Source organism: Mus caroli, chromosome 9 (assembly GCF_900094665.2).
Source record: "Mus caroli chromosome 9, CAROLI_EIJ_v1.1, whole genome shotgun sequence".
Taxonomy (NCBI): domain Eukaryota; kingdom Metazoa; phylum Chordata; class Mammalia; order Rodentia; family Muridae; genus Mus; species Mus caroli.
The window spans coordinates 106,167,145-106,184,778 of record NC_034578.1 but is presented as its reverse complement, the minus strand read 5'-3'; the positions used below and the strand labels follow the sequence as shown (position 1 = coordinate 106,184,778).

Here is a 17,634-nt window from a genome sequence, read left to right as displayed (position 1 = left end):
GGGACACTAGATGCCCAGCGTAACCCTACCCAGTCCTGGCAAACAGACTTTGCAGACCCTTCGACCTCTCTGGAGTGCCCCTGGGCATGGCACACAACCCGTACCCTTTATAGGAACAGTAGAGTTCCCACTTACAGAGAGCAAGCTCCATATTCTCAATATGACTGCTTCTGAACAGGGGTCTGGCCCCTCTTGTAGCTGAGAGTTCTACCAGTGGGCAGCTATCTGGGCATGTATGACCATCACATGCTCCGAGTTACCCACAGGCAGGAGATGCCACGGAGAGACAAAATGGGACGCGGGGACTTCAAGATGGCTCAACGGTAAAGCACTTGTGTAAGCCTGAGGACCTGACTTCTACCCCTAGGACCCACTTTAAATAGCTGGGCATAGAGCTGCGCAGCTGCAGCCTCAGACCTGGGGAGGTAGAGAATCCCTTTGGCTTGCTGGGGAGCCAGTCGAGGCAAATCAGTGAGCTCCAAGTCCAAGGACAGACCCCTTCAAAAAAGTAAGGTTGAGAACAACACCTGAGGTTGGCTACTGCCTTTGTATGTGCAAACACAGACATGCCAACATGCACATGAACACACACACACACATAAAGATGAAAATGGGTTTATTAAAAATCCTGAATAAATAAGCAGACTGTAATTGTGGCCATCACCCAGAAAAGTAGGGAGGGGGAAAAACATATTATGAGGCAGGACGGGGAATGAAAAGGCCTGGTGAAGATGTTCAAGTCTAGCTGTGTCTCATCTCTCACTCTTGCCTCCTGAGTCCAGGAGTTATATCCAGCCTGATCTGATGATTCATATTCTCTCTCCCTCTCTCTTTTCTAAAGATTTATTTATTATTATACATAGGTATACTGTAGGTTACTTCAGACACACCAGAAGAGGGCATCAGATCTCATTACTGGTAGTTGTGAGCCACCGTGTGGTTGCTGGGATTTGAACTCAGGACCTCTGAAAGGGCAGTCAGTGCTCTTCTTATCTGCTGAGCCATCTCTCCAGTCCCTGATGATTCTCTTATTTCTTGGCTATACCTGCTGGATCTAGGCAGTTAGGGTATTGATGGTAACAACCATGAACTCCTCAGACTGCCCTCTTGCATGACTCTAGGTCATAAACCAGGGGGTGTTCCAGGCTGGACAGTTACCACCCACAGAAGAATCCATTCAGGAGAGGCTGTTGTCACTGAGATGGCCCTGCACTGACTGCAGGTGAACCCATCCCCATCGGCCTCCCGAAGCACCGAATGCAGATGGCTGCCTGCCACTCACTTCCTTCCTGCATGCTCCTCATGTGTTAGACTTGCCTGTAGGCTCTGCTACAGCCCTGGCTGCTCCTGAAACCCATCAGGGCATTGTGGAAACCCTGAGGACTCACAAAGACCAGAGGCCCGAGTTCAGTTAATGCTGGGGGCAGGTGGGTGGGTGGCAGGTTTTTGTCACAGCTGAACTGTGTCACAGGCACTTAGGGCTGTCTTTGAGAGAGGAGACTCCGTCAGTTTAACCCTTCCAAGGATCTTCCTAGGGACACAAGTTCCTGGTAGAACTCCAGCCCGGGTCCTCGGTTTGTGATGAGATATTTGGTGGACCCAGCAAGAGAAAGTCTCTCTTTGCTTTTTCCTGGGTTTCACAGTGCAGGAGAACCACCAGCTCTCTTCACACAGGGCTCCACACTTTCTGAGAGGCTCTGAAGGTGTCCATCTCTGAGGCTCCCAAGAGCTTCAGCCACGGCCTTAGGCATTACCTTTTTCAGCATCTCCTTCTGCCCTTCCCACACAGGCTGCATTGGTGGGAAGTATACCCGGGGCCAGGAACAGTGACCCAGAACTCAGCACTGTGACCAGACTTACTCATGGTCCTGAGCCAGAGATGTTCGTCTGTCAGAGCACTAGCAAGCTTGGATATCCCGGCTGTCTCTCCCACAGAGAGGTCAGAAAGAGTCTCAGGTATGTCTGCTGGCAAGCCAGGCCAGATAATGATTGCTGGTGTTTATATCCCATGCCTTTGCAAAAGGCAGGGCCTGTCAGAGGCAACCAGACAGCTCAGCATGGACCTGCGGTTTTCCTGTCCCGGGTGCTACTGAGAGGCCAGCTCAACACTGAATCCCAGCTGAGGAGGAGGAAACAGGTTCCCTCATGGGAAAGAGAACTGAGCAGACCGAGCCTTTTGCAGCTTGGGACCCTCTGGACAGGGGGAGAGAAAAATAAATGAGATGAACTCTGACGTGAGAATGTCCATTTAGGTCCAAAGAACGGAACGGAGCCAGATCTTGGGAAGGGCTGCCGTGAACTGAACAGGAAGAATGATGGAGACCACCACCATGCAGCACGCAGCCCTGAGTCTGATGGCTACAGAGTAAAGGCTGAGGCCACGTGCAGCCAGGGCTCCTCACCCGAGATGGTGCTAATTCTGAGGAAAGGGCTATCAGAGCCCAGACCGGAGGCCAAAGGATAGCCATGAGCTCTGGGGTCACACTGTAGCACTTGGTGTGGCCCTGTAGGAAGCAAAACACCATCTCCTTTGAGAACCATCTCTACAGCCTGCCTCGATCCAGGCAGTGGGGAGCAGGTTGTCAGTGCTTGCTTCACAGAAGTCCACAGTAGGCACTTGGTCCAGAGTGGCCGTGTCACCAGAGTTCTCTAGCGTCCCAGTGCCCGGGTAGATGGTGCAGCCTCATGTCTTCCTTTTGGATGTGCTCATAACAGGACTGGGGAGAGAGACACAAGGTTGGCACTAGCTGGTAGATCTGCTCCCAAAAGCATGCATGGCTCCAGGCTCTGAAAGCCACTGTGTCACCTCCCTGTGTACACATGGCCCCGGTTAGGAACAGCTGTCAGCCATGTTCTGCAGGCAAACAGCCTTCCCTCTGCACACTGCTTGGAGCTGCAGCTTGGAGGGCTGTGAGGCTCGCCTGCCCTGTGACAAGCGCCAGCCCTGTGAGGACCCTTCCCATGGGCTCGGAGCCCTGGTCCCTCACCTCTAAAGCTGTCAGCAGGAAGTCATGGAGGCCACCTGTGTGGACGGGATCCATCATGTCACGGATCAGGTGGATCTCAGCTCCCAGATGCTGAATTCTAGAGAAAATACCATGGCAACAAAGTAGAGAAGAGGAGGGAGGTCACGGACGGACACCCCACAGCTGGGGGAGCAGCCCCAGCCTAGAGAGCTAGACAGCTCTGAAATGGTCCCAGATCTCATGAGACTGGCTCCTTTCTGGGCTTCGACTCCCACTCTGTCCTGTGTTTTGGTGTAGACAGCGGGGGGAAGGGGGCTCCTGGTCCCCACTCACCGAGCTCGGGACACCACATAGATAAGCAGCGGTAATAGGTCATCCATGGGCAGTTTGTATTTGCAGCCCAGCACCCGTGACACCGTGGCCTCAATTTCCCCATAGGTCTTCTCAAGTATCTCCAGCTTCTCCCGAGGGTGCACTGTGGTGCTGTAAGCAGGGTGCAACTCCTGGTCAAGGCCTCAGGGCTCCGTTTTGGGAGGAGGAAGAGGAGAGACAGCACCCCACCCCACCCCACCCCCGTGCCCTTCCACGTGCTCCCACTAAGGCAGACACTCACATGATCTTCTGCAGACACTCAGTGGCCGTCAGGAAACACTTGTCCCGGACCAGAGAATATCTCTGTAAAGATGGGGAGCAAACAGGGGTCCAGCTTGATGTGCTCAGGTCCTAGGGTCCCTTGCCACTCATACCTGCACCATCCCGGACTTAGTTACATCCCTGACCTGGTGGCTAAGAGACCCAGGGGGGAATCCCACAGCTCCACTGTGAGCTTCATGGAGGAACTAGGTTCCAACGGGCTGAGAGGACCAAGACAGATCATTTGATGACACTCAATTCCAAAGCTGATATCAATGGTCTCCAGACCCAAGGGCTTGTTGAAACCCAGGTTCCTGAGTTGACTTCTTGCAAGCTTTCTGTGATATGATAAGACTGTGGATGGGTTAGGGTTAGGGTTAACGGGCTCAGTGGTGGAATTTTTTTGCCTAGCATTGCAAAAGCGGTGGAGGCCAAGAATCTGTCTCCCTAGGAGGATCCAGGTGCTCCCGAGACAGTGGGTGGACTCATGTGCCCTTGATCATGGCTGTCTGGTATGGCTCTTTTTACATAGGAGAAAACTGAGACTCAGAGCTCAGGTACACAACCCACTGCCACAGCCAGGAGAAGAATAGAGCCTGCTGCAGAACCTGGTCACGTGGGAGTCACCTGAGCCAGGAAGGAAGCCTGGGTCTCTCCTCCCTCTCTGGCCTCTCCCTAGGCAGTCAAGACTTAGATGCTCCAAGACCACACACCCCTCCTCCCAGTACCACAGGCCCCTCCTCCTCCTAGGACCACAGGCCCCTCCTTCTAGGACCACAGGCCCCTCCTCCTTCCAGGACCACAGGCCCCTCCTCCCAGACAAGCAGAACACAGCCCTCTCACCTGATTGCTGGTCAGTTTGAGGTCCTTGAGGGGCCACAGATGCCTGAAATTGGAGACATGAGGTGGAATACTTTGCTAGTCTGAGCTCAGAGGACCTGTTTCTGTGTCCCCCAGGAAGGGCTAAGCATAAGCAAGGGCAAGGGAATGGTGTCATTGTGGCATTCTCGGGGTGTATAACACACAGCCCAAGGCCAGGGAAGCCACTGGGTCCTGTAGGAAGGAGATCTTCCGCTGCTGTGTGGCAAAGGAACCCTAGGCTCCGGAGGAGAATGGGACCTCAGAATGCTGCGATCCCAGCAGGGACAATCAAGCACTTGGGACATGCATGCGTCAGAGGGGCACTAAGGAAAACGGGTGTATTAGAGGCAGTGGGGGTGGGGGAGGGGAGGGGTAAACACCTGTCTTAGCTGCTCCCAGAGCAGCCCTCAGTTTCCTCTTCAAGACCCCTCCTCCCCCACTCTCAGTCCTAGTCCAATGGTGGATCTGGAGGCAGGCCCAGTCAGTGCTGGCCAGCACTCAGGGTAGACAGGGAGCACTATGGGAACTAAGGGATCACTGAGCACTGTGGGAACTAAGGGATAGGAAAGGCTGGCTCTCTCTGGGGGACAGTGGAAGAACTGAGCCACAAGGCAGTAAATCTGGAGTGGCTGGCACGAAGCTCTGGCAAAGTCAGCGGGGGTGGGGGGGTGGGGGGGGGGGGGGGGGTGGAGGAACAAAGGTGTTTTCCGTGGTGGGATGGTTGAGCACCCAGCCACATCCCTAGGGCTCTGTGGTGTTTGTCGCCTCCCCCAGAGCCCCTGGCTGGGCTGCCAGAGGCAAGCTTACTTCTGCACATCCAGGAACTCCAGCAGCTTGGTGTCAGGGAAGAGGCTGAGGTTGGTGATGCCCCTGCTGTACAGCCCATCCTCTCTCTCGTGGAGAAGCAGGTACAGTGTGAAGAGCTCTGAGTAGAAGCTGGGCAGGATGAGGGGCAAGAGCAACCCGTGCACCTGCAGGTCCCTGAGAAGCCACAAGGGGTGGGAGATGCTGCTGTCAGGGGTCGGCGCTGCACCAACAGAACTGGATGGAGTCTGTCCTGGGGACGGCTAACTCCTGCTCTGTGTGACTTAGGTTCATGCCCTCCACACCTCAGTCTCAAGGTGCACAGGAAGGAGGAGGCCTCTGGCAACTGCTTCCCCCTCTGTGCAACTCAAGCAGAAAGATGTATCTAGTGCACGGTGCTCCCCCCGTCAACCCCCCCAACCCCCGCTCCTGGGTGGCTCCCAGGACCAAGGTCATATGTCACCGTGTTGTATACATGGTCAACGCACCATGCTTGGTGGATAGCGTATGTATGCACCCAGTGCTTTCCTAAGAAGCATTGTCACCCAGAGGGAGGCCCCAGGCTCAAAGGCCTTGCCAGGTACCTGGTCTCCATGTTCTCCTCCTCCAGGGTCTGGCCCTGGCGCTGCAAGGCAACCTTCAGTAGACCCCTGCAAGACGATGAGAGGGGCGTGATGTGGCTGCTGCCCACTGAAACAGAACTCCATCCTCCCAGCTTCCAAAAGTGAGGGCAGGTAGTCCCATCTCCCAAAACTGGCTGGCTAGATCTGCATTGAATGCTTGCAGAGTCTAGCTTCTCCTGCCACTGGGGGTCCAAGGCTGGAGCTATGGTTGAGTGTTGGGTGGTCCTGGCACTTTGGTGGCAGCTGAAGCTCCTATATGTAATATTTATGGGATCTAAGTTCTACCTGGGAAAGGATAGACGGAGCTTGAAATCGAGGGTCACACTCAGCCCAAAGCAAAGGTAGGGTTTCTATAGGGTCAGGAGTGTGCCAGGGACCAAACAGGGATTGGCCCCTGGCCAGGAGCTATCGGAAGCTCTTGCTGTCATCTCTTATACCTCTGGCCACCGTTGGCACACTGACCAAGCTCTGATCCCGTACCAAACAAGACTTGAGTCAGAGGCATCGGACAGAGCCAAGCCTTGGAAAGGGCTATCCTGGGCCAGTCCCTAGGCCGTGGTCATCAGCCTGTGACATCACAGGCTCACCTGTAGGCAGCCCAAAGCTCCCGGGCATGCTGCTTCACCTCCTCCTGGGCCATCTCCTGCAAGTGTTTGTTGGCCCCGATGCCTGAATATGTGGCCTGGAAGGTCATCATCAGGGTGCGGAGCAGCTGCCCCAGGGGGTGTCGGGAATTGCTCAGAGCCTGGACCCATGAGAGACAAACAGGGATGCTTGGAGCCAGGGTCTGGAGCACAAGAAGCCCAGACCAGCCTCCTCCCGGACAGGTACCCGGAGGCCCTCTGAGAACCAGGAGCTCCAAAGGGAGTTAGCACCATGCTGTGAGATGCAGGAGGCCTCCCAAGACTGGGCCCTCACCTTCCTGAGGTACTGCTGCAGGGCCTTGGGCTTGCGGTGCTGCAGCAGCTCCTTCAGGGTATCTTCCATGCTGCCCACACAGTCCTCGGGGTGGGTCCTGGAGCACCATGCACAGTGTCCCTCGCCCACCCCTGTGTCAGTACCCATCCCCCCCACCCCCACCCCCCCATCCCAGGAGAGCTTCCCTAACCCTCTCTGACCAGCAGGGCCATCTAGAGGGCCAGGCTCACCTCTCACAACACAGGTACTCCTGGGACTTGCGTAGCTCCCTGGAGCGCTGCATGTGGAAGCCCAGGAGGGCTTCCTGCTGTTCCCCAGGACAGCCTAAACGCAAGAAGTCCCGGAAGGGGCTGTAGACTCCCTGCCAGCGGCTTTCCACAGGGAAGGTGCCCAGTCCCAGCTGTCTGTGATTGGGAACAGTGAGAGATGCGGAAGATGGAGCCAGAGCTGGCAAACCCTCGCTCGGCGCAGCACTAAGAGGGTCGGTGTGACCAGCCCGGCCCCAGGAATGGAGCAGGATGGAGAATGCAGACAGCTGACCTCCAAGGCAAGTAGAGAAGAAGACAAGGCAGAGAGAGGGGCATTGTGTTCTGAGATGGAGAAGACACAGGTACATAGTTCTGCAAAGGGCCTGGAGCACTGGAGGCCAAATCCAGATGGTCGGTCTTGCAACAAGACAGAGCAGGGCCCGGAAGTGTAGGGTTCCTGCTTTTTCCTGTCCTGCCCTCTCCCGTGACCTCCCTGGGGTGGATCCTGCCTTGCGAACAGGCTGAGTGAGACCCGACGACGGTACATCTCACAAAGAAAACCATATCCCGCTGTCACCGCACAGGGGTCCCACACCTGCACCCCGCCAGGCTGGGGCACACCCCTCCAGGATCACTCTCCTCTCCCAGCTCCTGCTGTCAGAGAGAAGCAGGGGCAGCAGGCGGGTGAGTCCTCTGTACCCCTCTCCAACCTCTGAAATGCTACCGGGGACAATTTTCTGTAATTCCCCCTTAGGCACACCTAGAGTCTCAACACATGGCAAGAGCTATTCATCTGAACTGAGTTTTCAAAAGCGGGTGTTCTGTTCCTATAGGAAAATAATCTCTCCCATAAACTACTTCTTGAAGTCATGTGATTTTACTTACCAAGTTTCTTTTCTTCTTCTTGGCTACCAGGGAGCTCAGAGCCAGACCAAGGGGCGCTATAACTCTATCTATAACTATGTGTCTATCTCTTTCTTTCAAGATCAACTCACAATCTTCCTAGAAATAAAAGAAAACCTAAAACCAGGGTCAAAGTGAGACTCACAATCCTATTTTTCTTCCAGTGTACGTAAGACAGCCTATTCAAACTAGGCCCTAGACTTCAATAGCCTCTGGCTGGAACTCTGGTAATAGGGCCTTCTCTGAGCCCCGAGGCCTTGGGTGGGAAGAGGCACAACACAAACTGCCAATTAGGTTGGGCTCTCACCTCTTGCGTGTGCTGCTTGGGTCAGGTGGGAGGGCAGCCGTGTCTAGCACTCCCTGTGTGTACAGTCCTTTATCTGTCCCACTGCTGAAAGAACCATCCAAGGTAAAACCATTGGGGAAGGTGACTTTGCCCTGAGGACAGAGAGAGGGAGAGAAGAGATGTCTGTGTGCCCAAGCCAGCTGTCCAGACAAGTGTGCCAATGCTGGGCTTGCTTGGGTGGGTCAGATGGGAACGTCTGACCTAGTGTTCCATCTGTCCATTCAAGGTGCTAGAATATTCTAGAAGTCTCACCCACCTCTGCTGTGAGGTAGCTTGGTCCAGGGATCTAGAGGGGGCAATTCCTTGCTGTGGGGAGTTGCTAAATTCATAGCACTCTTAAACACTCATAAGGCACCAGACCCACCTGTCCTCCTTTTTTTGTTTTTTAAAGATTTATATTTTAATGTATATGAGTACACTGTAGCTGTCTTCAGAAGCTACCAGGAGAGGGCATTGAATCCCATTCCAGATGGTTGCGAGCCACCGTTTGGTTGTTGGGATTTGAACTCAGGACCTCTAGAAGAGCAGTCAATGCTCTTAACCGCTGAGCCATCTCTCCAGCCCCTGCCTGTCCTTCTGCATCTAAAATTATCCCGATTTCCAAACGAACACAACTACATTTTGCTATGCCAACTCCAGCAGGGACACTGAAAGAATGGTGACCCTGGGGACAGCTGCCCAAGACTTGGGTGGGGACGGCTCTACTGGAGCACAGCGCAGACACAACCAGACTGTGCCCTCTGGGCAGGAGTCAAATCCTCCAGTCCCTTGTCACCTGGCTCTGTCAAGTCAGTACTGCACGCTGCATGGCAAGGACATGGAGCCCCTGAGACAACACGGAGGTGGGAAGGGCATCCCCTCCAGCTGTCCATCCTCTACCATCAGCCTTGGCTCTGAACTGGAGGCAAGAGAAGTGGACGTCCACTCACCTTCCCTAGGAGCGTCAGGTCCCTGGTAAAAGTACCTTCGTACAAAGAGTCGTCCTCACAGAGCAGGATGCCTGGGCCCTGGGAAGGAAGAGAATAGAGGAGAGGAAGGTGATATTGGACAGAAAACCAAGGTGGGTGGACACTGACCCACAGAGCCAAGAACCCCCGAGCCCTGGCCCTGCCCTCCCCAGGCCAGGGTTACATCCTGTGGACCCCTTGTTTTCCCTAGTTAGCCCTCAGACTTGGTCAGTCCTCCTCAGCAGCCTCTCCAGGAAGCCCCTGAATACTCAGGAAGTGCTGGCTTCCTTCCAGCTGTCCCTGTTTCCCTGCCACTGCCCTGGGTCCTCAGGGCCAATCACCTCCGACCGACCTACGGCACCTGCCAGGAAGCTCCCTCACAAGTTCACGGTCAACTTGTCCCTGAGTCTGTGCTGAGGGCCTAGCCTTGTCTTTCCTTCCCCTTTTCTTTCAGGTCTCCTTTGGTTCTTTCCAGAACAAGGTGGAATCTAAACAAACAAGCTGTAAAACCAGGTACAGCTGCTGCCCAGAGCCCCACCACACATCAAGGCCCTGTCTAGTGGAGAGGCGGAGGCAAGAGGTGGAGGCCCAGGCTGAGGGGGTGGGGGCTTGGGTTTGATCTTAGCCTCAGCCTGATGTGACTGTGATGTTGGGCAGGTCCTCTGATGTGTGCCATCAATAAACGGGTGTCATTCATATGCTAAGGACAATGACATCAATCGCCGGAGTCACTCGAGGACTCCAGAAGATGGTGACGGTTCAGCCAGGGCCGGCACAGGGTCCATGAGGCCACTGGCTGTCCTGCCGCACACTTGGCTCTTGCGAGTTCATGTGTGTCCCATCAGCATCATTGACTTGAGTTGCGAAAGGGGGAAGGGAGACTAGAAGAAGCCCGGCTTGTGCCAAAGTCAGAGTAGATGGTGGCAGAGCTGGACATCCCTTGTCACCCACCCAGCTTGGCTTTAATTCACCTACATAGTGCCCAGGGCAGGGACTACCACTCACGGCCATCTTGTCCCCTTGGAATGTGCCCTGATAGCAGACGCCTGCCTGGGTGACCACGACCCCAGGGCCATGACGCTGGTCAGCCTGCCACATGCCAATGTAGCGCTCGCCCCTAAAGGAAGAGGGAGTGTGAGAGAGGAGGCTCAGAATAGTTCCCTTGCGCCTTCTGGATGCTCTGCTGTCAGGGGGGTGCGGGGGAGACAGATGGCGCTAGAAAACGAACCCCAAAGAAAACAGAAGATGGCAGAGAAGGGTGTCATCCTTAGGAGCAGGCATGCTGGGTGGAGTCCCCTAGAGGAGGCAGGAAGCATTGACGGAGGGAGGCGCCATCAAGACAGGTGTCCAGGACAGAACAAGATAAAAAAGCTGAAGGGGCGCACAGAGGACAGACAGGGACTGCGGCTTGAGCCAGCTGGACTTCTGGCTTCTCTGTACCAGCACTCACCTGTCCCTGTCGTCCTCAATGCCATAGCCACTCCTCTGGCCTCTCTCCCAGTGGCCCGTGTACCTGAAGGGCTGGGGAGCCTGCGGGACACTCTCGAGGATGCCAAACCCGTGCCGCAGACCGGCCTGAAAATAGCCCTTGTACACCTCGTCAGTGCCATACCTGCAGAGATATGCCTCCTGGAGCTCAGTCCAGAGGCCACGCCGCTCCCCGGCCCCGCCCCCAGCCGCCACCCACCTTCCCCCTGCAGGCCAAAGGTCACTTACTCACAGATGCCGTACTCACACATCCTGCCTTCCCGCCAGTGGCACTTGTAACAGTCAAACTTGTCCTCAGAGGCCTGGGGCACCAGGCAGATGCCAAAGCTGACCATGTGGTTGGGTGGGGTTGGAAGTGAGTATCCAGGCCACTTGCCTGATCAGGTGCCCCTGTCACGTCCCTCCATGCTACCCAGTTGTACTTGTCTCCAAGGAGTCCCCCAGTAGATCTCAGAATCCCCTGTTCCCTTACAAAAGGTCCTCCGGACACCCCTCCCCCACCATGGGAAGGAAGGTTCCCCTTCTGCGTCTATGTAGTGAGAAGACTGGGCCATCTGACCATTCCTGTGCAAGGCTTGGGAATTTGGGGCAGCCACTGGCCTCACATGTTCCCACCCGCCCAGCCAGCCTTACCCATGCTCCAGGCCCTGGTAAAAAGTCCCCACGTGGTTCCGCCCATCTGGCCACTTCAGGGTTCCCCTGGAACACAGGAGGCCCACAGCATCAGGCCACTGGACCCCAGCCCCAGACAGCTGCATGCCCAGAGCCCTCAAAGTCCCTCCCTTCCTCTACTCTAACTTCTTCCATAGTTGGAAGAAGACATAGTTGGAAGACTTTCTGCTCACCCAGTCCTCACGTGGTGCTGAGATACCTCACAGAAAGTAGTCCCATCTCCTGGCACAGCTGTCCAAACAGCCTTGTGGGGCACTGGGGTACCCCCTGACAACTCCCATGGGAGAGCCCTGGCAACACTGACATTCTCCTTTCCCCTTGAACCATGGGAGTTGCAGAAGGCAACACCAAGCTTTAGGAGACTCCCAGTCAATGGGATTTCTAGCGAGCTCCTTCTTTCTGACAATGACGTGCTGGAAGTGCTCAGCTCGCAGCAACGGTGACTCACTTGCCATGGGGCTTGGCTCGACACCACTCGCCATCATAGGTAGCCTGGCAGAGCCGCCCCTCGCGGCGGAAGGTATAGGCCACACAGCGACATTCAGGAGGCACAGATGTCTCCCGGCCTGATCCCAGCACAGGGAAGTCCTTCTTGCCACAGAGGGCCTGGCACACAGCCTGGGTCACCTTCCACTGCCAGACAACCTGGCGGGGATGGGAAGGCAGGGGACATGTCATCGCTGCTGCAGATATGCCCCAAAGAGGCCTCCCTGGGCACCGAGTCCCATCCCCTCAATGCTGTCCTCAGGCACACTGCCTTCCTAGGGTACGGCAGCAGACCTGAGATCCTTTGAGCAGCCCAGGGACTAGAAACTCCAGAGGCCTGTGCCATGGTGGGTGCCGGCCTCCACTCCAATCTAATGACGGAAAAATTCCCGTTCCTCCAACATCCTGATACCCAAGCCTAGGCACACCCCCAATCCGTTTCTGGGCCTGTAGGGTCGGCACTCTGCCCTCCCCTGGCTTCTGGCTTGGCCTCCATCATTCATACACTCACCTGGCCCTGGGGGTCTCTGGTGCAGAAGGAGATCTCTTCTTCAGGCGTGAGAATGTGAAGCACACACCTAGGCAGACAGAGGTGAGAGATTCCTGAGCCCCATTTCTGTCCGGGGTTGGAAGTGGGGCTCATGTGGGAGCCCGGCGACGTGGGCGGATTTCATGGGGCACAGGGAGGGGGATCCAGAGCACCTGCGGCTCCCTGAGTCACTCACTTGTCTTGGCCGGGTTTTACCCACACTAACTTCAGGTCAAACGTGTGGATATTGTGGCCCTGGAAGAAGATGGAGCCGGGTTATCCAGAGCTGCATTTGCGGAGTCACTGACACCGATACCCCTCAGGCCTGGAGCACAGTCCTTCCACAGTGGCCTGTTCCCCTTTAGCTGCAGCCCCTCCTTCTTTTCTCACCCTAGGATTTGGACAGGCCTCCCCCACCCCGTGGGGGTTGCCAGTGTTTTCTAGAAACATAGTTGCCCCCCCCCCCAGCCTCTGCTGCAAACCTCTAAGGCTCCTCTTGCCTGGGGATCGAGGCCCACCCACAGAGGCCGACACGTGCAGTTCCTGCACCTGCCTCCACAGTCTCTGTGCTCTGAGCATCTGCTGCTCAGCCACGCCCTCCTGAGCTTGCCCTAAGCATCCTTCACCTTTGCTCATGTTTCCCCTTCTACCAGAGAAGCTACCCTGCTCTGAGCCTGATGGGCAGTCCCTTTCTCTGGAATGGCATCATTTCCCATTTGACCCAAGCAGGCTGCTCACTTGACCCGGAAGTGGAAGGGGCTCAAGGCCAAGCCAGAGAATGGAGGAGCTTACAGGTCATAGCAGAGAGTCAAGCGAGTCCCACAGAAACAACGGAGGCATGGGTAAAGCCCAGGCTAAAACAAACCCTTCTTCCCTCTCCCTCCCCCTTCTTCCCCCTCCCCCTCCCCCATCTCTCTCAAGTTGTTGTTTTGTCAGGCATTTTGTAGCAGCCACAAGAAAAGGAACTTAGACAAGCAGGGAAGGGCTAGAAACATCTCTAGTAGACAAACTGCAACCAAGGGAGAGGAAGTTACAGACACAATCAGAACAAACCCCAAGCCAGGCTGCCATGCTGAGGCAGGGGAGACAATGCTGTCATCATCACAGGTGAGTTTGGCCAAGGTTACTGGCTCTGGGACAAACCCTGAAGCCTTGTATGGCTTCCTCTTGACCCACAATCCCTGGCCTCAGCCTCAGCTCTGATCCTTTCCTGTTCCGTTTCCAATCTGACCCCAGAATCCCCACCTCACGCTCCCCCTCCCTGCCCCCCAACCTGCAACAGGACAAGCGAGTCATCAAAGAGCAGCACGCGCTCAGCCCGCAGTGGAGTGACCACCACGGGGATGTCCTGGCTATCCTGCAAGAGTCGGTGCGCAGGACTGCAGAGCGCATCCTGGTGGGATAAAGAGGGACACAAGAAGGTCAGGTGCCAATACTGGAGGCTGCAGGTCAACGCTGCACCTCTCTCCTGCACCTCAGACATCTCCCAGAGACCATCCCAGCCAGCATGCCTGGGGTATCACCCAGGTCTCTCTCTCTCTGTCGCTCTCAGAGACACACAGACACACACACATACACATACACACATACACTCAAGCGATGATGCTCCAAGGTGCAGGGAGCAGGGAGTGGGAGGGGTCGCCCCTGACCCAGCCCAGAACACCAGCATGGTTTCTTTCTCTGTCCTTTCCTGGGTGGTCTCCATTCTGCCCCATCACAGCCAGCAGGTTCCTGATATGCTATACCCTCTGTCACCCACAGTTATTCTGGCCTGCTCTACTCCTGGCCCAAGCCTGACAAGTCTTCTGGGGACTCTCCTTCCTGCAGGGCATTATATTCTGTGCTAGATGGTGACAGGCACGTGTAATTGGTGGCACCACCAGAAAAGTCAGTTCTGCTGCCCGAGCCGATGGCTAAGTGTGACTGACAGCCATCAGGTTACCAGATGGGGAAACTGAGTCACAGAGCTACTCAGACCACCCAGCACAGCCTCACATCCAATATGGGACAAACCCCTTTCCTTCCTTGACTGTCCCAAAGCCCCACACTCACCCTCAGCCGGCTGCTGAGGCTGTGCCACAGGGCCTGTGTGGCCACAGCTTGGTCCAAGGCCTGTCCCATGAAGGACTGCAGGTTTCCAAACAGGGTGACAGCATGCATCACCAGCTCCTGGGCTGGGTGGTTCTGTGGGAGGACAGGAAAGGAGGGGAGGATCTGATGGACTTGGAACCAGCCCCCATCCTGGTGATGGTCATGAGGGTCCCAGCCCAGCCTCATCCGGTGAGGCCTAAACGTAAGCCGCAGCTCAGCTTGCTCTCTTCTCCCTGACAACCCTTCTGGGGACAGGAAGGGAGCATGAAGGAGCCTCCAGATGGATATTTCAATGACAGCATGGTGTGGCCCTGGGCCTTATGTCCTCCCACTGAGTAGAGAATTCTATGTCTGTTCTTTGGGTGTCCCATCAAGGGAAAGCCATGTGCCCAAGATTCCCTAGTGCAGACTCATGCCTCCAGAGGCCCTCCCCAGGGGAGGGCTATGTTCTCTCTCGGGGGCCCTTCCCTATGGCTTATCTTGGTCCCCTGAGCCTGAGCCCTGTTTTTCCTCTTCCCAACACCTCCATCCTTAGATTGCTTCTGGTACCCACCTCATCAAGGGTGTCCCTGAGGCTCAGCAGGAGGAGCACGTATTTCTGCACGTGCTGGGAGAGTGGCTGGCGGAGGGCCTGGCACATTGTGGTGCCCACAGAGCCCTCAGAGCTCCCAGAGGACAGTAGCTGCCTCAGTGCCTTGCGCTGGCTCCTCCAGAACTCACTGCATTTAGGAAGGGCCACATACTGCCTCCACGTCCCCATTCCAAGCCCACATCCACCTGCACCTCCCCTCACCCACTGTGGTAACCACTTCCCCAGCTCCCAGACCCAGGACACCAACCCTGTACCCCATTAGCCCAGCAAAACCCTGAACTCTCCTCCTGGGGGCTTTGCCCCCTCACCTCAGAGGAGATAGGGGCAGTAACTGCAGACACTCAAGTGGTGGGTGGGCAAAGTACCCACTCTGCTGCTTTGGGGTGGTCTTCCCCAACTCCCCCTCCTCAGACACTCACAGCCACATAGGGGCTACTGTGTCAGCCCCAAGCTCACCTCCTCTTCTTTGAGACCTTCTGAAAGGCTTGTGCCACCACGCAGTCAGTGTAGGACTTGATGTATCTATGAGCAACCCAGGATCACCTTGAAAGCCCAGCTCCCAATGCACACTCAGCCCCTGCCCTCTTGGGGAGGGGGGGTTCCAGATACCACCCACTGAGCAGCCAGAATCCTGATGGTCCAGGCAGCTGCCCTCAAGCCGTGACCCAACAGTTGTATCTCATAGGTCTGGTCCAGGCCTGAGCCTATACGCCTGTTACCAAGCCAACACCCTAGACCATAGGAGACCCACCCCAGCTGACCCTTAGGATCAAATAGCAGAGATGGCACTCTGGCACTGTGGCCAAGCAACAAACTGTCCAAAGGCAGGGGTGAGAGCAGAGCATCTTACTCCATGTGGGCTTGTAGGACATAGTCAGCATTGCTCAGTAACATCACGGTCTCCAGACCCTTGGAAGGTGGGTGGTATAGCCTCTGCCGCAGCGAAAGCAGGCTTTGCTCTGTCACATACCACAACCGCTGGGCACTCCCATGGAGCTGCTGCAGAAGCCGAAGGCACTCTTTGCCACAGGGATCTGAGGGCTCCGGGTCTGTGGAAAGCAGAGCCACCCTGAGCTGGTGTTGATGGGTGGCCCTGTAGCTCTGGGCGGCTCAGGACTGTATTAGTACCCCATAGAGCTCCTCGGGGGCAGGGCATGCTGGGGTAAAGGGCTGAACCCTGAGTAATTAGGCTTGTATGTGTGCCTCCTACTTAACAGGACAACCCTAATCATTTGGGGCAACCAAGATTTCTAGCTCCCCCGAGTCTCTGCCTCTTCTCTTTAGACCCAGGTGCAGAACGTGGAGTCTTCAGGGTCACTCCCAACCACCTTAGAGATACACAGACAGGTTGTGAGAGAGGAAAACACCTGCTCAAGACCACATTCCAAGGGTGCCCCCCCCAGGTGAGAAAGCCTTATGTGTCCTGCCTTCTAATCAAGGTTTTCCAAAGCATCCCGGGGAGCCCCTCGCGGGAACAGGGAGTGAGGCAAGCGGTACACGTAGGCCTGTGGTCCTCAGAAGCCATTTGGGAAGGCAACAGCCAGGACCTGGTGGCCAAGACCTCACTCAGTTCCATCAAAAGATGCCAGCACTTCCACTTGAGTTTGAGAAGGCTATCTCAGAATGTCTAACAAGGGAGAAATTGTATCCCTGGGGGGCCCCCCTGTGCCCCTCTTCCCCACTGAGAGCCTACACTCACCAGCTAAGAGCAGAGGCTGTAGGATGAGACTGATGGTTCGAGCAAGAGTCGTTGAGAAGACCTCCTCCAGCCGGAGCAGGTCTGCCTCCTCAGAGCTAGACATAGCCAGGGTGCGACGAGGCACTCGGCCTACTGGGTAAGAAGGACATAGGTCAGAGAACATGGCAGGGGCGCAAATATCCTCCCCAGTTCCCAGAGGTAAGGCCCATAACCACCCACATCAGAGTCAATCAGTAAGCCCAGCTTCTCACAGAGAGGAGGTCTCTTCTGGCCACTGACCCTGCCCTGCTCCCTGCCCCAGAGGGAATAAAAGCTGAAAACTACCAAGGGAAGCATCCCTTCCCGCCCGAAAGCATGTGTTCTTTCAGCCTAGTTTCGGCCTGCTCAGACACTCCACGAACCCAGGCACCCAGGGGGATAACTACCTCATCGTTCTTGGTCCTGGATATCTTTCCACTGAAAGAACCCACTCAGGGACTCTGTGATCTTTGGGGCAAGGGGCACGGATGCTATCAGCTATCAGATATGTTGTGCTATATCTGATATGCTATCAGATATCAGCTCAACAATATGCTGATATCCCAGACTCAGGGTCCTTGTCACTAAATAGAGCTCAGTAAGCCAGGAGAGATCTGATACAACAGCAGTCTGGAGGCCTCCTGATGAAGCCACAGGGGAGACAAGAGGACAGCAGAGTGTAGTGGGGCACACCCAGCACTGGGGAGGCAGAGGCAGCAGGATTTTGCTATGGACTCCAGGGCAGTAACCTAAGATGTGACCTTATCAGAAAGGAAGGGGAAAAGAGAAGGACTGAGGGGAGGGAAGGAA

At 55.7% G+C, this 17,634-nt stretch overlaps 1 protein-coding gene across 8 annotated transcripts in view; it reads right to left on the bottom strand.

Annotated features, from left to right (window-relative positions):
* Positions 1-599: 599 nt before the first annotated feature.
* Positions 600-17,634, bottom strand: part of Als2cl (ALS2 C-terminal like) — a 20,470-nt gene continuing 3,435 nt past the window's right edge. For 4 of the 8 annotated variants that reach the window (XM_021172121.2, XM_029481600.1, XM_029481599.1 and 1 more), the window contains 25 exons: positions 16,807-16,938; positions 15,958-16,156; positions 15,564-15,629; positions 15,069-15,234; positions 14,477-14,608; positions 13,698-13,817; positions 12,621-12,679; positions 12,407-12,473; positions 11,858-12,054; positions 11,371-11,436; positions 10,966-11,064; positions 10,700-10,861; positions 10,255-10,366; positions 9,232-9,309; positions 8,264-8,394; positions 7,036-7,209; positions 6,806-6,902; positions 6,475-6,632; positions 5,849-5,914; positions 5,268-5,441; positions 4,443-4,485; positions 3,580-3,641; positions 3,300-3,449; positions 2,988-3,084; positions 600-2,717 (listed from right to left, as the gene is read on the bottom strand). In XM_021172121.2, the coding sequence (XP_021027780.1) occupies positions 2,637-2,717; positions 2,988-3,084; positions 3,300-3,449; positions 3,580-3,641; positions 4,443-4,485; positions 5,268-5,441; positions 5,849-5,914; positions 6,475-6,632; positions 6,806-6,902; positions 7,036-7,209; positions 8,264-8,394; positions 9,232-9,309; positions 10,255-10,366; positions 10,700-10,861; positions 10,966-11,064; positions 11,371-11,436; positions 11,858-12,054; positions 12,407-12,473; positions 12,621-12,679; positions 13,698-13,817; positions 14,477-14,608; positions 15,069-15,234; positions 15,564-15,629; positions 15,958-16,156; positions 16,807-16,909 (2,859 nt within the window). In that variant the 5' untranslated portion in view covers positions 16,910-16,938 and the 3' untranslated portion in view covers positions 600-2,636. The remainder of the gene's footprint in view (positions 2,718-2,987; positions 3,085-3,299; positions 3,450-3,579; positions 3,642-4,442; positions 4,486-5,267; positions 5,442-5,848; positions 5,915-6,474; positions 6,633-6,805; positions 6,903-7,035; positions 7,210-8,263; positions 8,395-9,231; positions 9,310-10,254; positions 10,367-10,699; positions 10,862-10,965; positions 11,065-11,370; positions 11,437-11,857; positions 12,055-12,406; positions 12,474-12,620; positions 12,680-13,697; positions 13,818-14,476; positions 14,609-15,068; positions 15,235-15,563; positions 15,630-15,957; positions 16,157-16,806; positions 16,939-17,634) is intronic. The other 4 variants (XM_029481602.1, XM_029481596.1, XM_029481598.1 and 1 more) reach the window with 4 other exon arrangements.